Below are 26865 nucleotides of genomic sequence, written 5' to 3' on the forward strand. Positions count from 1 at the left end.
GTCAGCTATTGCAAACTCCACTGCCTCGAAAATTCAAGAAACCTCTTCATCCAATGTCACTGTATCCTCTGGCCAGCCGTTGGTAAAAAAAACTGCAAATGTGATGATCAAACGACCAGCTTTATACTCATTAGACATCTTGTGTCGTCCACCTCCATGTGTACAATATGTTTTGAATCGGCAATCCATACTGTCAATCTTTTCGGAGCTACCCGAGTTGGAAGATATTAATTCTGTTGACATTCAACTAGTTGAATTTGAGAACCCACAGTGTGTGACATCGGTGAAATTATGGATAAACTCGAGGGTTGTTTTAAATACTATCTGCCTTGCAAAAAACCAACTGTATGAGCTGGGATTCATTATAAATACGAATAATGTGACATCTCAAGTCATAGCAACAACCCGTTTATCACATAATCCATCACATAACTTAATGTCTGCACCCTTACCACAGAGGAATGGTTTAAATGATGCCAAACAAACCAATTGGGAACAAAAAGGGAAAACAGCATGCAACTGTCAAACAATGCATTAACTAAGCCACTCTGTAGGTAGAGTTAACATCTCTCTTGTTAGCTGTAATACGAGGGGATACCAGCACCTATTAAACAGTCGAAATGCAAACCTGGATAATATTGATATTATATTATTTCAAGAAACATGGTTAACAACAGTCGCAATCTGGGATAAATACGATGTATATTTAAATGTAGCACAAAAATCGAGTATCGGTAGGCCCACTTCTGGACTACTGATAGCTATAAAACAACATCCGCTAATCGAATCTGAGCAGTGGATATCTCCAAACCCCTTCCTGCAAATGGTAAAGCTAAAAATAGGCACTGTAGCCTATGCCCTGATTAATGCTTACTGGAATCCCCTTGGTATTTCTGTAAATACCTTCATGAGAGATGTGACTAATCTTTTGGATTTAGTATGTCTTGATAATATTGTCTCCTTTGTCATTCTAGCAGGAGATTTGAATATACATTGTTTGGGGAAATCTGTACATAATTCTAGATTAAAGGTTTGGAATCACTTTATTAAGTCATGGAATTTACAGATGTTGAATGGAACATTTGCTGATGACTTGCCTCCAAGACCAACTTGGCATAGAGGAAATCGACAGCAATTATTGACTACATTTATGTAAGTCAAGAAATGATTATCGATGTAACTAAATTTTCCATTCTACCGACGACTTTTGAGTGATCATAATTGTCTATTCATGAATTGGCAGATGAATGAATCTCTGCCTAACCGAAAAGACAATTGTCCAGCAAGTGTGGTTTCAGTAAATAGTGGAGCCAATAGACTACGATGGTCTGAAAGTTCCTTGGAAAGGTTTAGTCATTTTTATGCTTTAGAGATCACTAAAGCAACAAAGGTGCAATGTGATGAAATTGTATATCATGACCTGATGTTGTTATTCCAACCGAAGAGGAAAAAATGTATAATGCCCGAATTGCAAACTCTACATGTATTTAACAAACAAGTACAAACCGCTAAAACCATCTATCGCTCTAACAAGCGAGAGGCCATGAAACTGTCGCCTAATATTAGAGGTGCAATATTAAACAACATCAAAACAAGACACAAAAATTGGTTGCGACGGTATAGAGCCTCTTTATATCAGAACGATGGTGTTTCCATGTTACGAGCTTTAGCTGGGAAGAACACAGCTCAAATTTGGGCCAGTCTAAATCAATCTACTGCTGGACATCAACTTAAATATCAATCCAACAATGTCTCTGAGCAAGTCTGGATTAAATATTATACAGATTTATTTAAACAGCCAGTAAGTAAAAATAATAGTCACTTAGGAAGCTCTATTAATGAATTTGCATTGAGCTTTAATAGAGAAGACATAGTACTCAAACAAATCGAGTCAGTCGTGTGCCCCAGGCCAGATGGTTTATCGAACTATACCTTAAAACAACATCCTAAATTATGGTCTGAAATATTGTATACCATGTTTTCAAACATCATTCAAACACAAATCATTCCAAAATCATGGAATCATTCGATTATACTCCCGATTTATAAAAAGGGGGATAGATCAGATCCGGCAAATTATAGGCCTATTGCCTTGTTGGATGCCCCGGGCAAAATATTTAATCGAATTGTCTTTAGGGATTTAAACAGGTGGGTGTCAGAACGAAAGAGAAGAGATCCGTTTCAATCAGGTTTCATCTCGGGATTGGGGACATCCCCAAACATCATGACATTGAATATCCTAAGATCTCAATTTGCCACCCGAAAACAACCATTGTATCTTGCGTTTGTTGATTTTCGGGTGGCTTTTGATTCTGTTGATCGTGATATGCTGTATGATAAAATGGCTCAGTATGGTTGTCCTTCCTCTCTAATTTCGATCATCAAGCCATTGCATACCAACACGACATTACAGATCAGACTTACGATAGGAGGTCTATTGTCTGCATTTATTTTGACCGAGCGAGGGCTTAAACAGGGTTGTATTTTGGCCTCTTTTTTATTTAACCTTTTTATCCTTGATCTGGGTGAACGATTAATGCACTCTATAAATGATGCGCCAAAAATGGGTGGACAACGAATTGCATGGATGCTTTATGCAGATGATCTGATTTTGTTATCGCAAACTCCCAGTGGATTGAAAAACTTATTGAATGAACTATCAAGGTATTCTACAGATAACAATCTCATAATCAATCTTGAAAAGACCCAAGTAATAACTTGTCACCGAAATAAGTCCATCTCCCTAAAAAGTTATAACTGGCATCTGCTGACTATAAAATTAATGAATGTACCTGAATACAAGTATCTGGGTACAATGGTGTATAATGTTCTCTCAGATACATCATATATTTCAACACTGAATGCAAAATTGCAGAATTTGAAATCGCAAGCAAACATTCTAGTATTCAAATTTGGGAGATTCTCATGCAAACAAATCATGATGTTTTATCAAAGTAAGGTGGTCTCGATTTTATTGTATGGGGCCGAAACAAAACTACCTCTAAAATGCAAACTGTGGGAGGTTTGTGAGAGTAAGTTCTGGAAATCAGTGTTGAAATTACCAAACTGCACTCCAATATCCATAATCCGTTTTGAATTAGGTTTAATATCACTTTCTGCTCAACTACTATGGAAAATGTGCAACCTTTTTCGTAAATGTCTGTTGGGTCTTGGAACAAAGAATATTTTGTGCGCTCTTGCTTATCATCTTATTAGCTCAGATCATACATTTCCTTTACAGTGGCGAAATTATGTACTAAACGCACTGTCAGATGCGTGTATATCAATTGAGACATTGCTAACGAATCCTAATCGCGCGAAAACGAAATTGTTCCAATACGATTGGATTTGTAACAGAGCAAAATGTTGTACCTATAAAGACTTTGACGGACATTTATTTGGATCAAAAAAATATAGAGTAATGGCTGATTATCTGTTAAAATTTCCATCTTTGCATATTAGACAACAATATATGCGATTTAGACTGAATCTGTTACCAACAGCTGAAATATTGGCAAGAAGGGGTTGGTTACCTTTCAAAACATTTGGGACATTGTCGATTTTGCTCCAATGAGAAATGTCTTGAAACATTGAAACATTTGGTTGTTACTTGTCCTGAGTTAACATCAATAAGGAAAACTTATTTTCAAGGTCTATTATGTGTGTACACTCCCATGACTGAAGATGAAATTTGGTTTGTAATTTTTACTAGTAGAAAATTGACAGTCAGAATTGCGAGTGCAATAGTTAGAAACTATTTGTCATTGGTTAACATTGACACAAATCACAAATTAAGCAAATAACTGCAATGGCAAGCATGATCACAGAATGTACGTTGCTTGTTTGCATAGAAATATTTTTCTGACTTCTTTGTAATTCTCCTTATGGTTAGCTAACTATGTATATGAATTGTTTGATTTAGGATTTCTTTTATCTTTTTATTTTCCTTTTTTCTATTTTCTATTTTATTAAATCTCCTTTCCTTTTTGGATATTATGTGAATAATGTATATATTATATATTTTATGTGATTGTATTATATTGTTATTCCTTTTGTACTAATTATTTGAAAGGTTGTTTTACAACCAAATAAATAATAAAAAAAAATCTGGCAGTTTAGTGATCTATTTAAAAGCCTTACATTTCTGATTTTGAACATTAGCTCACTACTTGTCTGTGACATGCTGGGCCAATGCTTTTGCAGGTAATTAGATCGTCCTTTAAAGTGTTCCTTTCACTAAAATCCTGATTGTAAACCTTCAGTTAGAGCCTCTAGATGGGGAATGATACTTGGTCTGAAACAGAAGCTCAATAAATCTCTGGCAGGACCATCTGGACGATATGACTTCCCTGTTTGTGTCCTTTAGATTCTTTTCTCCACCTGTTGAGATGTGTATGCGTACAAGTATGCTGTACTTAATACAGAATAAGCAGGAGTTAAAGCTTGATCCCACGTGTTTGTGTTCATATGGCTGACTTCATGAGACTGACTGGCCTTAAATGTTAACCTTAATCTGTTTTCACGGTAAGAAAGACCTAGGCTAGTGGTGCCTATGCTTTGGTTGGCACATATACTGAAACAGTCACTGTTGTGGTGTTGCATTATTAAAGGTAAATTCTAAACTTGGACACAGTTCTGTGAAATCGGTTGTAGAGGCCATTGTGTAGTGCAAACCTAAATTGTAAAAGTTCAGTGCCTTTATGTCAGTGGGACATAAGAGTCAAAGTCAGCAGTAGGACTACCCATGGTTTTATATCTGCTATACTAATGTATTGTTTCAATCTCATGAAAGAAAATTGTATTTTTTCTTTTTAAGATAGCAACTAATGTGCCAAATTGCTAATTTTGTCAGGTATTTTCTGCTTTCTTTGCTTTGATTTCATTACACTTTTTTCCTATTCCCTGCAGCTGAGAGGAAGCCTCCTCTGTTCAACATGAATGCGATGAGTGCCTTATACCATATTGCCCAAAACGAGTCACCTGTCCTTCAATCCAACCACTGGTGAGTGTCTCGAGGCATACCTCACAGGCAAGTTCAATGTGTAGTGCTGGGTGAAACACACCTACCTTTGTCAGTGCTCACTCAGTCGTGACTAATAGCCATTTCTTCTACTTTGTTTCTGTGCCACATTCTAGTCTGCCACTGCATCACAATCCTGAATTGCATCACCCCATGCTTTTTCACTACTGCAGCTCATAAATGGCTCTGCCAGTGTACTGTTCTTATGCAATTGAGTATCCGTAAGTCTTTGCCATTGAATGCTTTGTCTTCTTTTTTAGGTCTGAATATTTCCGAAACTTTGTTGATTCCTGTCTTCAAAAAATTCCTCAAGATAGACCAACTTCTGATGTGTTGTCAAAGGTATTCTTCACTCTGCGACTGTCCCACTTTTTTCGATCCCTGCTTAGCTCTGTGCCGCCTCTGTTGATCTAGTGTATCTCTACTCTGTTTGAGCTTTGTGTTCTGTCCTTTTTCTTCACACCCTTTCTAACTCTCATTGCCCCCTTCCTTTATTCCTCCTAATCTTTCTTCCCATCATTGTCTGGCACTTTCGTTCCTTTCTTCAGTACGCTGCTATGTGAATAGCCTTGCATTTGCTTCCCTGGGCATCTCCTCACATACTCTCCCTTTGCACGGTCTCTGTTCTTCTCTGTGTTGATTGAGATGGTATCTTTTACCTCCCCTGGCAGCATCGTTTCCTAATGCGTGAGCGTCCACAGACTGTGATCATGGATTTGATCCAGCGCACCAAGGATGCTGTGCGTGAGCTGGACAACCTTCAATATAGAAAGATGAAGAAGATTCTCTTCCAGGAGGCTCAAAATGGACCGAATGCAGAGGCCCCAGAAGAGGAAGAGGTGAGGGGGCTGTAACCTGCGTGAGCTGCTAAAGGATGATCAGTGTTGGTTGCAGATAGAGCCAGCAATGCTAACTTGTGAGACTGGCTCAAAGCCGAATTGCTTGGGAATATGGCAACAGATTGGCTGAGTGTGATTGTACCAAACTTCAATGTGCCACAAAAGCCAGAGGTTACAGGGGACTAACCAGTGATTGTCTGAAAAGTGTGGTGAGGATGTCTGGGGACATTTGATTGCCCAACAGCAGCTTAGTGGAATTTGGTTGCTAACAAGTGGCCCCACTCTGTAAAACAGATGAGTAATTAGTTGTTAATTAGAATGGTGGGATAAAACAATGTTCATCTCTCTCAATTTATGGCTCATAGAAAGCAGTTGTACGTTGGCCACTTACTCCGTCTCTAAATTGCAGGAGGTGGAGCAATTCATGCACCGGACGGGCACCATTAATAGCATGGAGAGCAGCCACTCTGTGCCCAGCATGTCTATCAGCGCCAGCAGTCAAAGCAGCAGCGTTAACAGCCTTGCAGATGCCTCGGATGACAGTGGCGAGATGGCCATGATGCAGGAAGGCGAGCACACCGTCACCTCCAACAGTTCAGTCATCCATCGGCTGCCGGTACACAGGGGCTTGAGTATCACCTGCATTGGATTATTTTTTGCACTCTAGGGTTTTGGGTGTGGGATTGTGCTGGTCCTATAATAGCACAGAGAAGAAAGTAAATAGTTACATTCTGTAAATACCTGCCACTTTTCAAGCAGAATTAATTAATTGGGAATGCACCAATTCTGATGTCACATCTGACCTACTCCCCCTTCATGAAGCAACATCATTACCTTGTGGGGCTGTCCGATCTTATGACTTTGCGGAGGTTGATCCTGTTCTGAAATGCAGGTTCCAATGCTTTTGTAGTTAAATTTTTGATGCCAAGTGAAAACATTCTTCTTTTTGCCTAAAACTGTGGAATTAAGTTAAGATTTGATTTTTACATGGCTGCTCAAGCAGATGTGAAGTGATAGTGGTGTAAGGAGGTTGGAGAGGGCAAGCATGTAAGATTTTTTAGTTTGAGATGGTTTCTCTCAGCCCAGTGTTCAGGGATGGAGAGACACTGAGCCACAGCTAAATAGTGTTTCCCTTGAACCACAGCTAGATCTAGTTGTAGCTGCGGCTGAGCAGTGAAGGTCAACTCTGTAGCAGGTAGTAATGTCCCCATACATAATGTTGCTGTGAAAAGCCATTGGTGACATATATGGTGACATTATGTATGGGGATGGATTGCGGGGATGTCCCCTGCTTCTATTAAAAATGAAATAAAAAAAATAAACGGGGGTGTCCCCCACACATTCAACGTAATAATGTCTCAGCAAAAAAGGGCACCTTTTTTGTCATGGGACATTATTACATGGAACGTCAACGCTTTAATAGGAGTTTAGTCCCTTACAGAAATCATTGGAGAGTGAGATAATCTCCAGATTGGCTGAGTAGGGTGCCAGTCCTGATGTTGCATTCCTCCTGATGTTTAGATTAAGTCTGTGGTTCTGCGAGTTTCATGTCCCTCCTTGGAGGAACCGTAATGCAGAGGAACCTTGTCTTAAACCTTTGTGTTTTTCTGGGAATGTATTTGGTCCTTGCAATGTTGAAGGTCTGGTGGTGCTTGCCAGTCTCCAGTAACCTGGTTCTGATGCCCATTGATCCACATGAAAACTGGTCTGCAAAAGGTTCACTGGGCTTAGGCATTGGGTCACTGAATTGCTGCTGAGTGGTGAAGCCATCTGAAGTTGTGGTTGTCTTTACCCGAAAGTGTTGTAGGAGTGAAGGGATTGTAGTTTAGTACCATGGTAGTTTGGAGCCCTGACAGTTGTTAGAAAGTTCTTCGGTTGCTTATCTGCCATCGGCCCCTGTTCAGAACATATTTATTTGTTCGATGTTTCTTTTTAGTGCAGTTTCTCCCCTGTCTGCCTTCAAGGAGATAAAGCAGACACACCCAAATCCAGACAAAAGGAATTCCCCTGGCTTACCGAATAGTACACGTGGCTGAGCAGTCCATGACAACCTTTAGGATAGCAAAGGGGTAGTTGAGATTTAGTATCAAAAACAGATGACACACCACACCATACACCCACACACAACACACCTGCCCGCCACCCAGTGGCATATGGGTTACAAGATGGGGACATAGTGGTTCTCTTATGTCATATAGGGTTTTCAACACGAGTCGGCCTGCATAGAAATCCCTCTCCCATATTACCAACCCGTTATCTAATTTATTTTTTGGAATGCTATACTGCCTCGGTCCCGACAGTTCACGCAATAAAACTGCATTAAGTTGTATTGCAAAATGCATCTCCTCCTTTTGTTCACTTGTGCAACTATTTTTATGGGTACTGGGCCAACGCGGAGAGACCTTTTAATACTTTCCTAAAATGCAATCTAACTCAAAAGAAGCAGTTATAACATCTGTATATTCATTTCTACTTCCCTCTCTTGCTGCACTTGCTCACATAAAGTATATCTGCTGAAGCATAATGGATGGGTACACCTCTTCATAATTTAGGATTGTGTTGGAGCCCCTCTACTAAGAACAAACATGGTTCAAATGTCCTATTCTGTTGAATGTATACCACCAAGGAGCATCTACAACCAAGTTTTAGCTCACTGCAGCCTTCACAGAGACGAAACATCAATTTGCAGACCAGTCTGATCCCCTCCCGCAAGGCAGTCTTAACACCAAAATGCTAGGCAATTCTCCTCTGAACTAGAGTACCATCAGCAACCACAGACACGTGTTTTGACGTTGTTAGGCCTCATCAGCGTATGTGCTTAGAGAGGCACAGATACGTATTGTCACACACAATCTTATAAACACATCTATGCACTTCTGAGGCTTGTGGAATCTGCTTGGATCACATGCTATGCATAGACCGACATCCAGTAGAAGCTGCAGAGTATTAGTTGTTTTTGAAACTCAAAGGGATGTCGACGGGGCATGCCAGTAATACTATCCCTAGTGTGACGTCCAATGTACCCATGGTCCTTCACGTGTTGAGGTCCCTCAGATTGTTTTTTACCACCGTCATTGCCGGACGCTGAAAGCAGAGTTCCTTTTCTGGCTAACACCATTTATTATGAAAAATTAGTTAGTTACTCTTTGTCATGTTATAACCGTTCTTTGACGAACATCTTCGACAACAGTTTCGAGGACAAACTTCGTTGGCTGCCCAACTTACATCGCCGATCTTCCACGGCCTCGGAAGGCCGCTTTGGGCCTCAGCCCACACAGTAGGGATAGTGGGGGGTGGCTACATATCTTAGTTACTAAGAGAATGCATATTTCTGTACTCTCCTTTCTAATCGCCAAGCTGCCCTTCCAAGTAGAAATGTAAAATACACCCTTTACATTTTATCCGACTTGTAACAAAACATTTCCCTGGAAGGACTTGCACCGGATGTGTAGCCTGCCTTCCAAGGGATCACAACCAGGGCAAATGTTAAGCTTGCAAGCTTTGTAAGCCCAAAACCTTAAAGGACCCCAAGACAAAGCGCTAGGCCCACCACGCCATGCCGCCATAGACGTGGAAGGTGCTTCTAGCAACATCAGCGTCTTCAGTGACAACAAATGCGAAAGTGAACCACTGGATTCCTACGAGCAAGCCCCAGACCCCACCAGACAGGCCAGCGCCGATGTTACGGTGACGACACCTGATGGCATCAGCACAGACAAGTTACCTCATTCAAAAGACACCACCCAAGGCCATAAGTCTACAACACACACTACACGGAAACGCACAGCGTCGAGGGGAATGTCCACCAGTCGCCTGTCCTCTGGGCATTTGCGATCACCTCACGACAGGCCCCCAAAGTAAATGGTCAGATCCGATTTGGATGCTGTGTCTAAGAATACAAACGTCGATGGATGCGGTGGCCATTTCATCATATGCCGAAAAAAGACTGTAAACACACACACTTCGAAGTCTGCTTAATTCGTGCAGACTTCGAAACTGTCTCAAGAAACTCGTCCCTGAGACACTGCTGAAAGGCCGGGCTTAGAAACACCACACTGCAAAGTCCCAACAATCACATGGGGAGAAGGAGTTACCCAGTGGGTAAGAACTATAACTGAAACTATGAAGCACAAGAGGCAGCCGACACCTGAACTACCTCACACTCCTGCAGCTATCCCACATTCTTCACAGTGGTCTGCTGAAGACATAGACCGTGTCATGAGACGTAGGTCCTCTCTGGCCGATTTCTTTCGAGAAAAAGAAAATCCTCAGGCGCTACAAAACTTGCAGAATACACCAACAGCTAGTGGGGCAGCACTGCCACTACCCCCTCAAAAAGAGCACAAACAGAAACCCTTCAAGAAGACACACCTCAACATGACCCAGACCAGTTTCAACTAAATGACCCCAACCAAAGCTTCAGGACACTGGAGCGTTTTCGGTCTCGCAGGGTCAAGAGGAGGTAGATCATTATAATGACGACGAGGAAGACATTTACGTCTTAGTGTCTCCAGATCATGCTGACCCGCCGGTGGCTGACTCATTGGTTGATAACCAGCTACAATTCAATGACATCCTCCTTAAGGCAGCTGATCATTTCCAAATCCAGACACAAACCGTAGTCGACAAGGACTTGGTCGAAGACATATTGGGGACAAAAAGGCTGCAACCCAATGTATCCCCACATTGTAATCAGTACAGAGAAGAATACAATCCTCTCTGGTAACACCAGACCTAACGCAGGCAGTAAATCCCAGCATTGACATTTTTTTCTGTCCATCACCCTCTGACCCCCCTCAACATCAGGGGCCAATTAAAGCCAGACTCTCTGGTGGTAACCACCACACGAAAAAGGGTGGGGAACACCTCTCGCTTCATCAGAGGCACCCCCGGACAAAGAGCAATAAAAATACACTTTCGGTAGGAGAGTGGCCACCTCACCGGTATATCGGGCAAGAATTGCCAATAATACCACTCTGCTGGCCAGCTACAACTGCCGCAAGTGGGAGGAAATATCCACATGAATGGCCTTGGCTCCAGAGCCACTAAAATCACTGTTGCAGAAGGGAAGGCTGTGTTTAACTCCATTTTAAAGAATAATTTAGATGCTGCCAACAATGCTGGAAGAATCATCGTAGAGGGCGCACATATATAAAGCGCCACGCATGGCTGCGCAAGTCGGGTTTTAAATTGGAGACACAAGCAACCCTCCTCAATATGCCGATCAAGCTTAATGTTGTCTTTGCCAAAGCAGTAGAGGATTCTCTCAAAACGGCAAAGGAAGAATGACACCCTGAAGTTGCTGGGTCAGCTTACAAACAAACCCTCAGGCTAAAGGGGAAGCCATCATTTTTGTCGTTTTCAGGAGACCATCTACGCAGAGATCTGGTTACAACCTGGGTCAGGGTTCATTCTGGGGTTCTACTCAAGGCCAATCCTCTCAGGGCTCCCAGAGGGGCCAAAGAAGATCTTGCGGCCGGGGCAGATCCTCCTCTTCCAGAGGTGGATCCACGCCTCCAATGCAATGACCATCCACTTCTGGTTCCCTCCCATGCCACTCCAGTAGGAAGACGTATAACACACTTGACCCACACATGGAAGAGAATCACCATGGACAAGTGGGTGTTTTCTACCATGGCGGGTGGTTATTGCATAGAGCTACTTCAAAGACCCTCCTTCCACCCCCCACGAAAAAGAACCACCACGAAGGAGGAACAGCGCATCCATCTGGAAGAGGTGGAAGCGATGCTATTAAAGGACGCTGTCTAAATCGGCCCGGCAAATCAGGTAAACAAGCTTATCTATTCAACCTACTTCCTTGTGCCCAAAAGAAATCTTACAATGCGCCCAGTATTAGATCTGAGCCACAAAAATTCTGCATGACAACTCTATCAGAAGTAATCCCACTGCTAAAGCACGGGGACTACATGGCACCATTGGATATGAAAGATGCCTGTTTTCATATTTCAATGTTCCCAGCACACAGAAAATTCTTGCGTTTCAAGATGGCAAACCAGCACTACCAATCCAAGGTGCTACTCTTCGGTATAGCATCAGCTCCAAGGGTCTTCACCAAGGTATTAGCGGTGGTGGCAGCGCACCTGCACAGGAATTCAATGCCAGTGTACCCTTACCTGGACGACTGGCTGATCACAGGGGAGAACCCCCAAATTTACAAGCAAAATACCCAAAGAACAATCAATCTACTTTTTCAATTGGGTTTCTCAATCAACGAGGACAAATCAAGCCTTGTACCAAATAAGAACAAACAGTTCCTAGGAGCTGTCATAAAAACAAGAGGGTCTAGTCTTGTTGTCAAACAAAAGAGTACAAAACATACTGCTGCAAATACCTCAGTATATAGCCGGTCAACAAATAACCATACGCAAAGCAATGCGCTTGCTCGGTATGATGGCATCATGCATTTACCTGGTCGCACATGCACGATTGAGCCTGCGCCTGATACAGGAATGGCTGGCGGAACATGGTCTCAGGAAAGTGGTCAGTGAGACGATCTAGCGGTCGTTTTGCCAACCCTTGTACAAGCTCTGCACTGGTGGACAAAGGAGAACCTGTTAAAGGGGAAACCCTTTCACATCCCTGCAGTGCAAGCGGTTGTCACAACAGACCCATCACTCACCGGGTGGGGAGCCCATTACCTTCATCACGCAGCGCATGGTCTGTGGACTCTGATCACAGCCCAGAATCACATCAACCTACTGGAACCTCTAGCAGTTCTCAAGGCACTACAAGCCTACCTATCACATCAGACAGTACAAATACTCAGACAGCACCACTGCCATGTTTTACATATCCAAGCAGGGGGGCGCACACACTGTCTGTCCAGGCTAGCACTAAAAATGTGTAAGTGGGCACTCAAGCGGGGCATGTTCCTAACATTGCAACATGTTCCAGAGAAACTCAAGTCTATAGCAGACTCACAAAGCAGAGATCCTCCACCAGAAGAGCATGAGTGGCAACTTGACAAAGATATCGTAGACTGGATCTTCACACAATGGGGTTACCCACCCTTGACTTGTTTGCAAGACAAAACACACAATCTGCAGACTTCGCATCCAGGTTACACCAACACAACTCCAAGGGGAACGCCCTGTGGATGAACTGGATAGGGAAATTTGAACTGGTACTTTAACAAGTGGAAAAGATATGTTTAGTTTATTATTTGTAACACGCACCTAACCCTGAGGTAACTGGCCATTTGAGCTTATGACAAAGGTACAGTTACATATAGGGTACATTAGACAGCAGTGCTTGACGGCTATTGGTTACAGGTTAGTCGGCTTGCAGAATAATACAGGTAAGTGCATGGAAATGTGGCCGAAGGTTACAGGTTGGGTGACAGTGCAGGATAAAGAAAATGTTAATACAGTGTGAGCTGTGTTTAAGTACATAGGTTTCAGCAGAGGTGGATCGTGGATGTGATTGCAGGGTGAAGAGTTCCAGCATTTGGCTGCCAGGACTGGGAAGCTGGCTCCTCCCGCTTTTTTTAGTTTGTACCTCAGGATACTATGGCAATGAGAGTAGAAAGATCTGGTAGGTTTGGCTGGTTGGTTTCTGGAAAATGTGTCTGACAGGTATTTAGGGGCGGTGTTAGACAGACACTTGTATGTGTGATGACTAGAGTGCGGAATGAGATTCTGTCACTCACTGGGAGCCAGTGGGCATCCTGTCCGTGTCTAGATATATGGTTAGATCTAGGGATGTTTAATACTGATCTCCGGGCGTTATTCTGTAGGACCTGTAGTCTATTGAGGTTCCATTCTGAGGAGCCTAAGAATAGAGTATTACAATAGTCTAACTTTGACAAGACTAGAAACCTGGCTAGCGTGATGCAGCTGTTGGGAGACGGGTAAGATTTGCATGCATTTATCAGCTTATTGGTGTAAGCAGTTGTAGAGGCAGTGGCGCTTGCTTGTTTCTTCAGTGAGAGAGTAGAGTCTGTATACGCCCAATAATTTGACCTCCTTTACAACTTTGATGGTGTTCCCGTCAATGTTGAAGGACGTGGACCGAGGGTCAAGTTTTTTGAGTTGTGGTTGGGATCCAGTGATTAGGGGCTCAGTCTTCTCATCGTTGAAACACAAGCTATGAGGAGCCATCCAAGGCTGAATTTCCAGGTAGATTTTGTTTATCAACTTGAATCATTTTCATAGCAACCAGTCAGTGTAATGAGAACCTGGGTGTCATCTGCTTAATTCGTATAGTTGACACCCGTGTTGTCAAGGCTATTGAAAAGAAGCTTTGTGAAAATGTACAGCGTATGAAGATGCAGGAACCCTGATGTACTCCAGTTGATAGGGATTGGATCGGCTGAGGCTGAAGGTGCGAAGACACTGGTAGTTCGGTTAGAGGAAGGATTGGCTCCACATTGAAACGTTTGTAGAAAAGGCAGCTGCTGTGGTTGTGTTCTGTGAGGATCTCTTGCTCGACAAGATCAAATGCTGCAGAAAGGTCTAACAGCAGAAGGATGGCCAGATCACCTTTCTTTGGTTTCATCCATTTGGCTTTTTAAGGCCAAGAGGGCCGTTTTTGTGCCGTGTCTCGGTCTAAAGCCGGATTGGCAGAGACCTAGTAGATTATTATCATCCAGTATTTTTAAGAGGAACGGGACATTGGTAATGGGCCTGTAGTTGGTCGGAATGTTGGGATCCACGTTTTAAATATTTTTTTTTTTTTTTTTTTTTTTAGAAGAGGCATAACCCATGCCTCCTTGAGGTTGTTTGGACCGAACTGGCATTGAATGAGGTGTTGATCACAGCAGCAATGAAAGGGGCCAGGTCTTTGGCAGCTTCCTTAATGATTGGGGCAGGGCAGATATTTCCCTGGCTCCTTGATGGTTTTAGGCCTACAATAATATTTTCCACTTTCTTCGTATTGGCTGGGGAGAAGGAGGGAGGGCAGTCAGGTGGATGAGGGTCTAATGGGATGTTAGATTTGGAGCTGTTGGTTTGACTCGTTTTTTTTGTCGCTATTTTAGTTTGTAGCATGGTGATTTTATCAGATGGGGCCTTCTGAATTTTGGCACACAAAGCTAAATCCTTGACGCATGCTTCAGTTGGTGGAGCTGGAGACTCCAGTTCCCTCAGAATGCTGAAAAGCAGTTGAGATCTGCCAACCAATCTAGCGTTCGGCCCTTGTTGCGCGTGGGCCCCAGAATACAGCGTTTAAATCCCAGTTGGGATATGGAGTTTTCCATAGTGATGGCATTCGTGTCATTGGGGTCGTATAGGCCTACATTGAAATCTCCTAGCAGGATAATTTGAGAGCCTGACTTGGTATTGTTAGATCTGTAATGTCTTCCTCAAAGGAAGAGATGGAGCCTGAAGGTTGGTATATTAAGTGCAGTAGGATTGTTCGAGTTGCTGAGATGGGGAGTTTAATTCTTTTTTTTTAAAAAAAATTATTTGTATTTGGTTTAAAAAAAATATAAACCTTTACAAAACCTTTAAAATATATAAGAACAAGATAATAACTTCAAAAACTGCATCAAACACACAACGTAAGACATTTTCCATTACAAACCTAATTCATTGGTTTTATTTTTCCTTTTTCTATTCCTATTACGTGTCTTCGCAAACCACTTGCGAACAACAATTACGCCTCAAAAACCAAAAGCGTAGATCCCATCCTCCCCCTGGGCCCTGGTTAATTGTTAATTATGAATTTCTCAGACTAGGCACAGCCCAACTGATATACCCTTCTCAGTTATTTTAGTTTATGAAGCTCAGGTCCCTCAGTATTTCCACGACAGCTGATGTGAGGGCCATTTCATGCCCTGATATCATTCTGTCCCAAAGATAATCTGAAACCATTCCTTCTTCCCCTGATACAAATCTTCTTAATTTGTCCAATCTCAAAGTCCAGGTCCCCTCGCACTCCATTAATAAGTGACAAAGGGATTGCTTGTATGGAGTGGCACAGATGTTTCAGAGCTTGACTGCTTTCTCGCCCTGCTTACGTATTACTAGGATCTCCGCAGTGGGCAGTAAATTTAGTCTTCCTCTCAGGAAATTATTCCTGCTCCTATAGTCTGGGTATTTTTCCAGCTAGCGTGGAAGGTGACCTTACTACTTTTCTGGCACCAGAAATGTGTTGCACGGGACTGAATTCCTTTTGCTATGTTTTCAATCCAGTCCAATAATTCAAGCTCCCGTTTTACCTTTTAGGGGATTAGTGATTAGGGTCTCTAGATTCAAGCCAGTTTTTGCTAAGATGTTTTTCGCTACCTCTTTAAACCCAGACAGAATCTTGGATTTCGATTGTATGATAGAGTTCCTCTGAGGGGAGGCTACCTTGGGGCACGGCTCTAAGACCGAGGTGGGTTTTGGCTATGAAGGGTACTCCTCCCTCCCCCCCCCTCCTTTGCCAGTGTATGTCTCACCTGATGGTATAACCCTCAGGGAGAGCTAGTGGTAGGGAAGGGCCTGCTGCCTGGTGCAGCCAAGTTTCGGTGATGGCGAGGAAGTCCACTCAATTGGTGGAGATTAGATCAGCAATGTCGAGTGCATGCGCAACTAACGACTGTGCATTGATGAGGGCATCTTTGATAGGGTTTGATAGTCCGGGGTTGTTATTATGCTCTGTGGTCTAGACCTGCGTAGAGGTAGGTAGAATGGGGGTAATTTTGGTTGTAGGCATCCAGACTGTAGGCCTAGTGAGGGTCTTGCAGTTTAGGAACCGTTACTCATGTCGCTCGTTTCTGGAGCTCACTGGGCAAGGTATCAGTGGGGTAGGTGGCGATGCGAAAAGTTGGATCCATTCCGCAGGGCTGAGGGGGCTGCTATGGATGCCAGTTTTGTTAATTTGATGGGCGATTTTGTGTGATGTCGGTAAGAGGAGGGGGGGGGGTAGAAAGTTTGTTGGTGCGATGGAATGTAGAAGAGGCAAGATGGCGCCCATAGTAAGCGGGACTCTACAGGGTGAAAGGTGTACAGGTCTAGTAGCACAACAAGATATTACAACTAGAGTCGCGATGGTGAAAAATGATTACAGCTAGTTAGCACTGTTCAATTTTAGAATTGCCAAAATTAAATGTCACAGCTTGATAGCACTGTTAAGATTCGAAATTACCACAGTTAATGTCACAGGTAGGTAACATTGTTAAGTACCACGATTACCACAGATGATATCACTTTACAGTTTGGAATTACCACAAATGTCACAGGTAAAAAAGCACTTAAATTCCAGAATTATCACCCTTTAAATGACACAGCCAAGCACTGGGCTGCGAGGTCCGCCAGAACAGGCTAGGTATCGCAGATTAACCTAGAGGGCTCGGGATCAGTGTTAAAAACCACAGTAAATGGGCACTAAGCCTTCAGGGTGCAGAGAGTCAGTAGGTCGCCGCGTGGACTGCGGCAGAGGGTTTGTGGCGCGCAGACACTGTTAAATGACGCCAAATGTCAAGTTTGTGCATTACGGTGATTAAACCACTGGAAGGTACGAGAAACATGTGTAAGGCACCAGAAGTTAATGATTTTTCGTTACGAGCAACTCAAGGTGCATGAGAGTAGAATGGAGAGCAATGAGTTGGTGCGGAAGGCCAGAGATTGGGAGCATAGATTTGCAGGCATGACACTTGGGGGCAATCAGACAGAACTAGTGTCGTAGTGGGTGATTGTCATTGGGGGAACGAAAGCACTCTCCTGAGCAAGGTAAATCCACGCCTCACTGTGGGCAAACGGCCTTATCCTCTGCAGGCCTTTGCCAGAACGGGCCAGCTTGCGCCTGCCGGGGAAAATGTTTGATTAAAAAAAGAAACCAGTGTGGCCTAGCAACGCACCAACAGCCTTGTTCAGGACCGAGTGCTGTGAGAGGCCAGAGCAGCCCTTTCATAATCAGGCAGCCATGGAAGTAATAAAGTGTAAAGCTGGCAAAATAGGGTCCAATGTAACAAAGCTCTGAAGCAGGATCGAGGACGTAATGTAGATTCTTCGCACAGACGTGTTCGCCTCTTAGCCAAAGGTGCGCGTGAAGGTCGCAGGGGACATGGTCTGCATGGAGGGACACAGCTGCTCCTGCAGCGCGTGTAGGGGTTGCGGAAGCTCCGGTGTCTGCCTAGGTGATGCGGTCAGGGCTCCTGCCCTTTCCACGTTCACGAGAGAAGTGAACTTTGGCACCATAATGTATTACGGTGCCAGTCAAAACAAACCCAATAGAATGTACTCCATCACACATTGTTCCTTACATGCTTCACTTACTAGACTCGGGGCTAGTATTTAACTCAAAGTTCACCTAGCTGCTCTATCCGCGTACACCACTTCTCAAAGCAAGGTGTCCTGGTCGAAAATCCCAGTTAAGGTGTTCATGGAGGGAGTAAAGAGACTACACTCTTCCATTTCAAACCAGCCAGCACAGTGGGACCTAAGCTCCTAGGACCCTCCTCCCCCTTTGAGCCTATGCATATGTCCAGCCTTAAACACATCACATATAAGACGCCCTTACTGGTGGCCATCACCTCCATTAGGATAGTTGGTGAACTGCAAGTTTTGTCAGTGCAAAACCCTTTTTGTTATCCACAAAGACAAATTGGTATTAAGAACGCAACCTAGGTTTTCAGCTAAGTTGATTTGAAAGTTCCATGTCAATCAGGCCATCTCACTACCAGCTTTCTTCCAAAATCCATCAAGCTTGGCTGAGAAAAAAAACTCCATACACTAGATGTAAGGAGGGCAGTCCTTTACTATGTAAACAAGACCAGACCGTTAAAGGAAAACAGACCAACTGTATTTCTCCATAGCTCCAGGCCGGGAAAAAGACTGAGTTGCCAAAACGCCATCTCCAATTGAATAGTCTGATGCATACAGCTTTGCTACTTTCTATCAAATAAAACACCGCCTTTCACACCAAGAGCTCACTCCACCAGGGGTACATGAGTTACCTTGGCCTTTATCGCAAATGTCCTGCTGGATGCCATTTGCAAAGCAGCTACATGGAGCTCTATCCACACTTTTACTCAGCACTACTGTATTGACACTCACTCTAAAGCAGTTTCCCAGGTGGGACAAGCGGTACTAAAACATTTCTTTGCCTCTGTACCCTCCCACAACCCACCACCATCTCCAGACACTGCTCGCTAATCTATGCATAGCATGTGATCTAAGCAGATTCCACAAGCCTCAGAAGGGATACATTGCTCACTGTAATCGGATTTCATATGCTTGTATCTGCTTAGATTCACATGCGCCCACCCTTCCTCCCATTGGAGTAGAAGGTGCATGGATGTTTTCTGGGCTTTATCTGTTGCATAATCTGCTTTACTACACCTGTACTCACACTACACTTCATGCAACCTCATGTCGGACACAAAACAATCTGATGGACCTCGACGTATGAAGCACCTTGGGTACAGTAGACGTCACACTAGGGATAGTATTACTGGCACACCCTGTTGATGTCCCTTTTCGAGTTTCGAAAACAGTCTAGTGGAAGCTGCAGAGTATTATTTGTTTATGAAACTCGAAAAGGGACGTCGACAGGCCGTGCCAGTAATATCCCTAGTGTGACGTCCACTGTACCCATGGTCCATCACGCGTCCAGGTCCCTCAGATTGTTTTTTTCCGCCATCGTGAGCGGTCGTTTCTCTGAGTTCGATTTCGGCTGACGCCATTTGCTTATGCAAAGTTTAAAATATAGTTACTCTTTCTGTCCTTTTCGACCGATGCCGCTTCTCGATGTGGTAAAGTCAAGACAAGGACAACACAGCCCGTCGGGCGAAGTCCTCTTTCGACGGACACCTTATGGCCTTGAAAGGCCCAATTGTCTTAGGCCCTTACAGTAGGGAGAGTTGGGGGCAATGTATGTAATGTATTATGCAATGTATTTTCCCACCCCTTCCCCTTGTCGCCCTGGTGCCTTCCCCAGACATGGATAAGACACCCTTTAAATTCTGCCCAACCTGTAATAAAAAGTTTCTGTGGATCGATAAACCGAGTTTGTAACCTGTGTGTAAACCACGACGAAGAGCACTGCCGAGCTTGTAAGCTCTTCCGACCCAAGACCCTTAAAGATCATAGAACTAAATGCTAGGCCCATCACGCCATGCAGGCCAAGGCTGCCATGGATGTGGAGGGAGCCTCCAGTGACTGCAGCGGACGCCCTCCTTTCGGTCGGCGAGGGTGACTGGGAACAGCCATGTTACCAAGTGCTAGCCCCCGACTCTGGAAGACAGGCCGGCTGCTCTGTTGTGGGGATGACTCCCTGCGGCAAGAGCACTCCATCTTCCCACACTAAACTCACACCACGCGGCGAAGTGTCGGCTTCGCCGAACAAAAGCCTAGATTCGGCATCTAGGGGCAGATCAGTGGATTCCCTGTCCTCTGGGCATTCCAAGTGTCTCGGTCGCCTCATAACGGGCCCCATAAGACAAAAGACGCTGCCCATAACACTTCAGCCAAATGTTGGCAGACGCAGCGGAGGTCCTTCTCAGTGCCGAAAGTCGACGCATTTCGTCGTAACGGGCAGAAAAGTCTAAGGATTCAGGGTTATCACACCTGATTAAAAAAACATGTCCCAGAAAGCCTTATTAAATATTCCAAAAAACCTTCTCTAAGAGTTCTAATCATAGAGACAAAACACAGAAAGACAGGTCTCATAGGGAAGAGTCTAACCCTTCCAAGTAAACTGAAACTGTCCCACAAGAGGAGGGGGAGGGTCCATCAAGTGAGGCCCTACATAATAAGGACCTACCTACACCCCACACACCTGCTGTACCTTACCCTGGGGTCATCCCCAGCTCAGCCACATGATCAGCAGAGGACATAGATAGGGTGATGTCTAGAATGACTTTATTTGCACATTTCTTTGAAAAGAACCCTCATGCCTTAGAAAATGTCCAAAATACACCTCCCACTGATCAGGCCTCAAGCTCTCGGCCCCGGTCTTCCACTCCTCAGCCCCTCTCTTCATCCCTGACACCAGCAAAGAGGTCTCGCACTTCTGCTGAGTTTTATGATATGCAAATGGACACAGAAGGCCATCAAGAGGAATATAAATACTATGAGGATGAGGGGGATAATAATGAAGAGGAGTCGGAGGTTTACAATATAGACTCTCCAGTTCCACAAGACTCCCCTTTACCTGATTCCTCAGTGGATAATCAGCCATGACCTCTTAATCAAAGCAGCCGAGCACTTAGGAATTCAAACTCCCGAAACTCAGCAGAACAAGCATTTTGTCGAAGATATCCTGGGGGACAGAAAAGCTGCCACCCAGTTTACAGCCATACTAAAGTCGGTTCAAAGGAGGATCCAACCCTCACTTGAAACGCCCAATCAAACAAGGACAGTCAATCCGCAAATAGAGAAACTATTCCGCCCGGCACCATCCGATCCCTTATATATCAGCGGACAATTTAGGCCGGATTCACTAGATGTCACAACTACCCGGAAGAGGGTCGGTACATCTTTGGCCTCTTCGGAAGCACCCCCAAACAAGGAGAGTAAGAAGCTATATACCATGGATAGGAAAATTGCAACCTCAGCAGCATTCCAAGCTAGGATCGCCAACAATTCCACACTGTTGGCAAGCTATGACTGCAATAATTGGGACAAGATTACGGCCCTTGTTGACTCTGCTCCAGAGCCTCTAAAACCTAAACTTGCCCTTGTAGCATCTGAAGGCAAGGCCACTGCCAGAAGCCTACTAAAGAACAACCTAGACAATGCTGGACGCATAATTGTAGAAGGAACCATTCGAGGGGATTGGGTCCTCCAACGTATTCCATATCTATGACGGGTAATGTCCACAGCTGTGCTGCTTTGGAAAATCTTTGGCGTCTGCGTCCTGCGTAGATGACGTCGATGCGCCGTCCCAGAGGACCTCCTCCGACGGCCGACGTCAACCGATGTGATAAGTAGGACGCACGACGCCCATAGCCTCAGTTCTGTTTTTTCCGCAAACGTGTTCGCTTCGTGAATCTCGGTAGGCCTCGACTCGTTGGAGTTTGCTGTTTTTTTATTCTCGGTTCGTTGAACCTGTTGGGTTTGTTGTGAAGACCTGCTCGTGGCGATGTCTTTCTCATCTTCAACCCCGCGTCCGGGCTTCAAGAACTGCGGGGACTGTGGGTCCAAGATGTCAGTCACGGACTCGCACGACGCCTGCCTCTGGTGCCTCGGGGAGGCCCACGATACAGACGACTGTGTCGACTGCCAGTCGCTCATGGCAAAGGCCTTGCAGGAACGCAAGAAGAAGCTGTCGGTAGGCTGGGTGTCTAAGCCCCGGAAGTCGAGGTCTGCGGGGCTTTTGACGGATGACTCGAGGGGCGACTCTCCGCGTCATCGTCGGAAGTCCAGTGGGTCTCCTTCCAGGAGTTGGTCTCGCCACTCCTCCGCCTCTTCGAGGCATTCCCGGAAGCGCCGGCATAGGTCGCCTTCCTCGTCCTCTTCCGAGGACTCCGCCTGTCGGCGGGTCGCTTATCCCTCCATGCAAGCGACACCGGAGGAATGGGCTTCCTTCGGGAAGCAGATGCTAGCGATTCTTGAATCGCAGGGCACCGGTCCGTCCGCGCCTCCAAGTGGGGTCGGTCGGCACCGGTCGAGAGACACCGCTCATACGCCTTCGGGCTCGGGTGGTCGGCACGGCTCGCGGGAGAGGTCCCGCTCGGACAAGGGTAGCCGTTCTCGCCATGCCCGTGCCAGGTCCTGCGCTCGAGACCGTGTGATCCTGTGCCGTCTTCGAAGAAGACGTCGACGCCTGTGGCGCCGAGGTCGTCGACGATTTCTCTCAAGGCTCCGCCTCCGAGGGGGGTCGTCGACGCCGTCGTCGCCTAGGTTGTCGAGAGACACGCTCGGAGCTCCGGCTTCGAGGACTGTGTCGACGCCGCCAATGCTGGCGGCGCTTCAGCTGACGTCGACGCCGATTCGCTCGACGCTTTTTCTGTCGACGCCGGCGCCGACTCGTTCGGCGTCCTCGACGCCTTTCGAGGCGGTGGTGTCGGAGGGGCCCCGTGGCACGGGGTTTGGCCTAGAAAGGCTATGTCTAAGGTCCGGCACTGCTTTGGTCCACAGAGGTCTTCCTCTCCCCGCCTGGAGTACATTTCAGAGGGTGATGAAGGATCTGATGGCGGCCTGGTTCCGGTTCCAGATGACCTTATCTCGGGCCATAGCCAGTTTGAGGACCTGAGGCAGTCGCTGCATGATGCCAGTGGACTGGACACCTCTCCGGAGGTGGAGTTTTGTTGGCCGGAGCCTGGCACTCATGCCGATTCTTCATATCGGCGCCTTATGTCTCGGGTTACCGAGTACTTGGGTTGGTCAGCTCCCCCAGGGGAGTTCGCTCAGGATGATCTCACGGACATCCTTGATCTCGGTCCCCCACTGACCCGGTTTTGCCTTTTCATATGGCTCTGCAGAGAAGGGTGGCGGTGGCTTGGACTGCTCAGGCGAGTCTCCCGGCAGTGGGCAAGTCTTTGTCGCGAAAATAATGTCCAGCCAGTAACGACCCCTGCTACTTGTCTAGACACCCCACTCCGGAAAGTTTGGTGGTGCAGGTGGCTACGGCCCCGGCAAAGCAGGCGTCGTATCCTACCATCCCTCCGGATAGAGACGACAAACTTTTTGACGGCTGGGTGAAGAAAGTGTTTTCTTCAGGGGGTCAGGCGCTTCAGGCGGCCAACTCCATATGTGCCTTGTCTCGTTTCACACACACTCTGTGGAACTGTGTTGCATTAGCGGCTGAACATATTCCCGAAGGGGACGAACGGGGTGGTTTCCTTGCTATGGTTCAGGATGGCAAGGATGCTATGTGTGAGGCCGTTCAGTCGGGTTTGGACTTGGCGGATTGTGTCAGCCGGTCCATGGCGGCGAGCACCGTAATGTGCAGGTTTGCGTGGTTGTGGAAGTCTGGGTTTGCTCCTGATGTGCAGTCCCGGCTCCTCAACATGCCCTTTGACGATGAACACCTTTTTGGCAGCAAGGCTGACGAGAGCCTTGAGAGGTTGCAGACCTCCAAAGCTGCAGCGAAGTCGTTGGGCGCTGCAGTTCGCCAACCTCCGCCTTTTCGTCCTAGGGGACAGCAATGGAGGGGTGGTTCCTTTCGCTATTACTCGTCCTTCAGTAAAGCGAGGGGAGCTAGCAGTCAAAGAGGCCATCGTAAGAGTGCCAGAGGTGGAAACAAAGGTACTCGAGGTGCCAAGGCCGCTCGGGCAGTTGCCTCTTTGCCCTCAGGCAACGCCGCAGCCGCTACAACTCAGTCATGAGGCCAGGTCCCATGGTTCGCCGGTTGGGGGGGAAGGCTGGCGCAGCATCTTGTAGAGTGGCAAGCCATTACTTCGGATGTGTGGGTTCTGGAGATCATAACCCACGGCTACTGTCTTCCTTTTCGGCAGAGGCCTCACAACAATCCACCAAGGAACCTCTCTTTGAAGAGTCCGGATCCGCTCCTTGCGCAGGAAATTCAAGCCCTGCTGGAGAAAGGAGCCATAGAACTGGTGCCTGTAGCGGAGAGGAACAAGGGATGGTATTCCCCTTATTTTTTAATTTCGAAGAAAGACGGGGGATTGAGACCCATCATGGACTTGCGCGGTTTGAACAAACTCCTCAGGAAGGACAAGTTGAAGATGGTGACTCTTTCTCAAGTCCTCCAGGCCCTTCAACTTCAGGACTGGTTGGTGTCTCTCGACCTCAAGGATGCTTACTTCCATGTGCCGATCCATCCTAAGCACAAGAAGTACCTGAGGTTCGCAGTTGGCGACTCGCACTTTCAGTTTCGGGTCCTGCCGTTCGGATTGACCTCCGCCCCGAGGGTTTTCACCAAGCTCATGGTGGTGGTGGCAGCGCATCTCAGGAAAGGGGGGATTCACGTCAACCCCTACCTGGACGATTGGTTGATCAGGGGGAGCTCTCCCGAGCAAATCCTGGATCATCTGTCCATCACCTGCCACTCCCTTCACAGGCTGGGCTTCTCCCTCAATTTAAAGAAGTCCCATTTGACACCAACGCAGCGGCTCCAGTACATCGGAGCAGTGCTCGACACGTCCCTGGGGCGGTGTTTTCCTCCTCAGGAGAAGGCTTTTCACATTCAGCAGATGGTGCACAAGTTTCAGTTTGCCCAGAATCTCCCTAGTTCTTGAGACTACTCGGCCTCATGGCATCCTGCATTCTTCTGGTGCCAGAGGCTCATCTGCGGATGAGATCTTTGCAGTGGGCACTCAAGCTCCAGTGGTCTCAGTCCTCCGGCAGGCTGTCGGACCCTGTTCAGGTGCCGCCCTCGGTGGCCCGGGACCTTCTGTGGTGGGCCGTCGAGGGCAATCTGATGAAGGGGGCCCCATTTTGGCTGCCCTGCCGGAGGTGACGATCGTGACGGACGCATCCCTCACGGGATGGGGAGCTCATGCCAACGAGTTGACAGTCAGCGGTCGTTGGTCTCCGTCGAAGTCCAGACTCCATATCAATCTGTTGGAGCTGAGGGCCGTCAGGCTAGCCCTGAAGGCTTTTCTGCCGACTGTGCGCGGAAAGAGTGTCCTGATTCTAACAGACAACACGGTGGCCATGCACTACCTCAACAAAAAGGGGGGGGCAGGGTCACTTCCGCTGTGCAGGGAGGCGATGCAGCTCGAATTCTGGGCCATCCAGCAGGAAGTTTTGATCTCGGCTGTTCATCTGGCTGGAGACGACAACGAGACAGCGGACGCTAAGAGCAGGCAGAGCACGATCTCTCACGAGTGGGAGCTGGCTCAGGAGATTCTCCTGGAGATCTTCGCCCTTTGGGGGACCCCTCAAGTGGATCTCTTCGCCTCCTGTGTCAACCGGAAGTGCGTAAGGTTTTGCTCGCAGGAATTTCCTCCAAAAGGAGCATTAGGAGACGCATTCGTGCTGGAGTGGTCATTCCCACTGCTGTACGCGTTTCCTCCAGTCCCCGTCATCCCGCAAGTGCTGCGGAGGTTACGGAGGTTCGGTTCCCGGATGATCCTCATTGCTCCGGCGTGGGCCCGGAGGACGTGGTACCCGGACCTTCTCGACTTGTCCATCTGCCCTCCACGTCGTCTTCCCTACCGACGATCTGCTCTCACAGGAGGGGGGTCAGGTTCTCCATCCAGAGGTCAGATCCCTCAACCTTCACGCTTGGCTTCTGAAAGGTTGAGGTATAAGGATTGGGACCTCCCTGAAGACGTGATTGAGGTGTTGCTCTCGGCCAGGCGGCCGGCAACAAAGTCTCTGTACCGTTGCCGTTGGAGAAAGTTCTGCGACTGGTGCAGAGTTAAGAATGTGGATCCTTTCGTTTGTGACATTCCCATGGTTCTGTCTTTTTTGCTTTCTTTGGCCCACAGGGGCTTGCAAGTGGGGACCATTAAAGGTTACCTGGCGGCGCTGTCCATATGTAAGCGCTCGTCTGAGGAGTGTTCTTATTTTAAGATTCCTTTAATTTCTCAGTTTTTGAAAGGGCTCACTAATGTGTTCCCTCCGTCACCTTTTCTGGTGCCAGGTTGGGATTTGAACCTTGTTAAGTTTCTTATGGGTGCTCAGTTTGAGCCTTTACATTCTTGCCCTTTGAGGCTGTTGCGGTTACTTCCGCTCGCTGAGTGAGTGAGTTACAGGCACTTTCAGTTAAGCCACCCTTCACTGTGTTTCATAAGGACAGGGTTGTCCTTAAGAGTTCGTCCTTCTTTTCTTCCGAAGGTGGTTTCGGACTTTCATTTGAGCCAGAAGGTTGTTCTTCCAGCGTTCTATCCTCCTCCACATCCTGGTAAAGAAGAGGAGAGGCTCCATAGGCTTGATCCTAGGAGAGCGCTGAGCTTTTATATTTCGCGCATGTCCCGGGTCAGAGTGGACGATCAACTTTTCATTGGTTACGCTGGAAAGTGTTTGGGACAAACTGTGACGAAACAGACTTTGTCTCGGATTATTTTAGCTATCTCCGAGTGTTACCGCTTGGCGGGTAAGGACCCTCCGGCTGGCTTGCGGGCCCATTCTACCAGGGGAGTGGCTGCGTCTCCTGCCCTGCAGAGGGCAGTTCCTATTCGTCACATCTGTGATGCAGCCACCTTGG

The 26865-nt window shown here is 46.4% G+C and overlaps 1 protein-coding gene across 4 annotated transcripts in view; it reads left to right on the forward strand.

Moving 5' to 3' along the window:
- LOC138581009 (serine/threonine-protein kinase TAO2) overlaps positions 1 to 26865 on the forward strand; it is a 1567916-nt gene that overhangs the window by 752951 nt on the left and 788100 nt on the right. For all 4 annotated transcript variants that reach the window (XM_069652009.1, XM_069652012.1, XM_069652010.1 and 1 more), the window contains exons 9-12: positions 4909 to 5002; positions 5281 to 5362; positions 5692 to 5859; positions 6269 to 6475. In XM_069652009.1, the coding sequence (XP_069508110.1) occupies positions 4909 to 5002; positions 5281 to 5362; positions 5692 to 5859; positions 6269 to 6475 (551 nt within the window). The remainder of the gene's footprint in view (positions 1 to 4908; positions 5003 to 5280; positions 5363 to 5691; positions 5860 to 6268; positions 6476 to 26865) is intronic.

This window comes from Ambystoma mexicanum, chromosome 3p (genome assembly GCF_040938575.1).
Source record: "Ambystoma mexicanum isolate Mex_15411 chromosome 3p, UKY_AmexF1_1, whole genome shotgun sequence".
Taxonomy (NCBI): Eukaryota; Metazoa; Chordata; class Amphibia; order Caudata; family Ambystomatidae; genus Ambystoma; species Ambystoma mexicanum.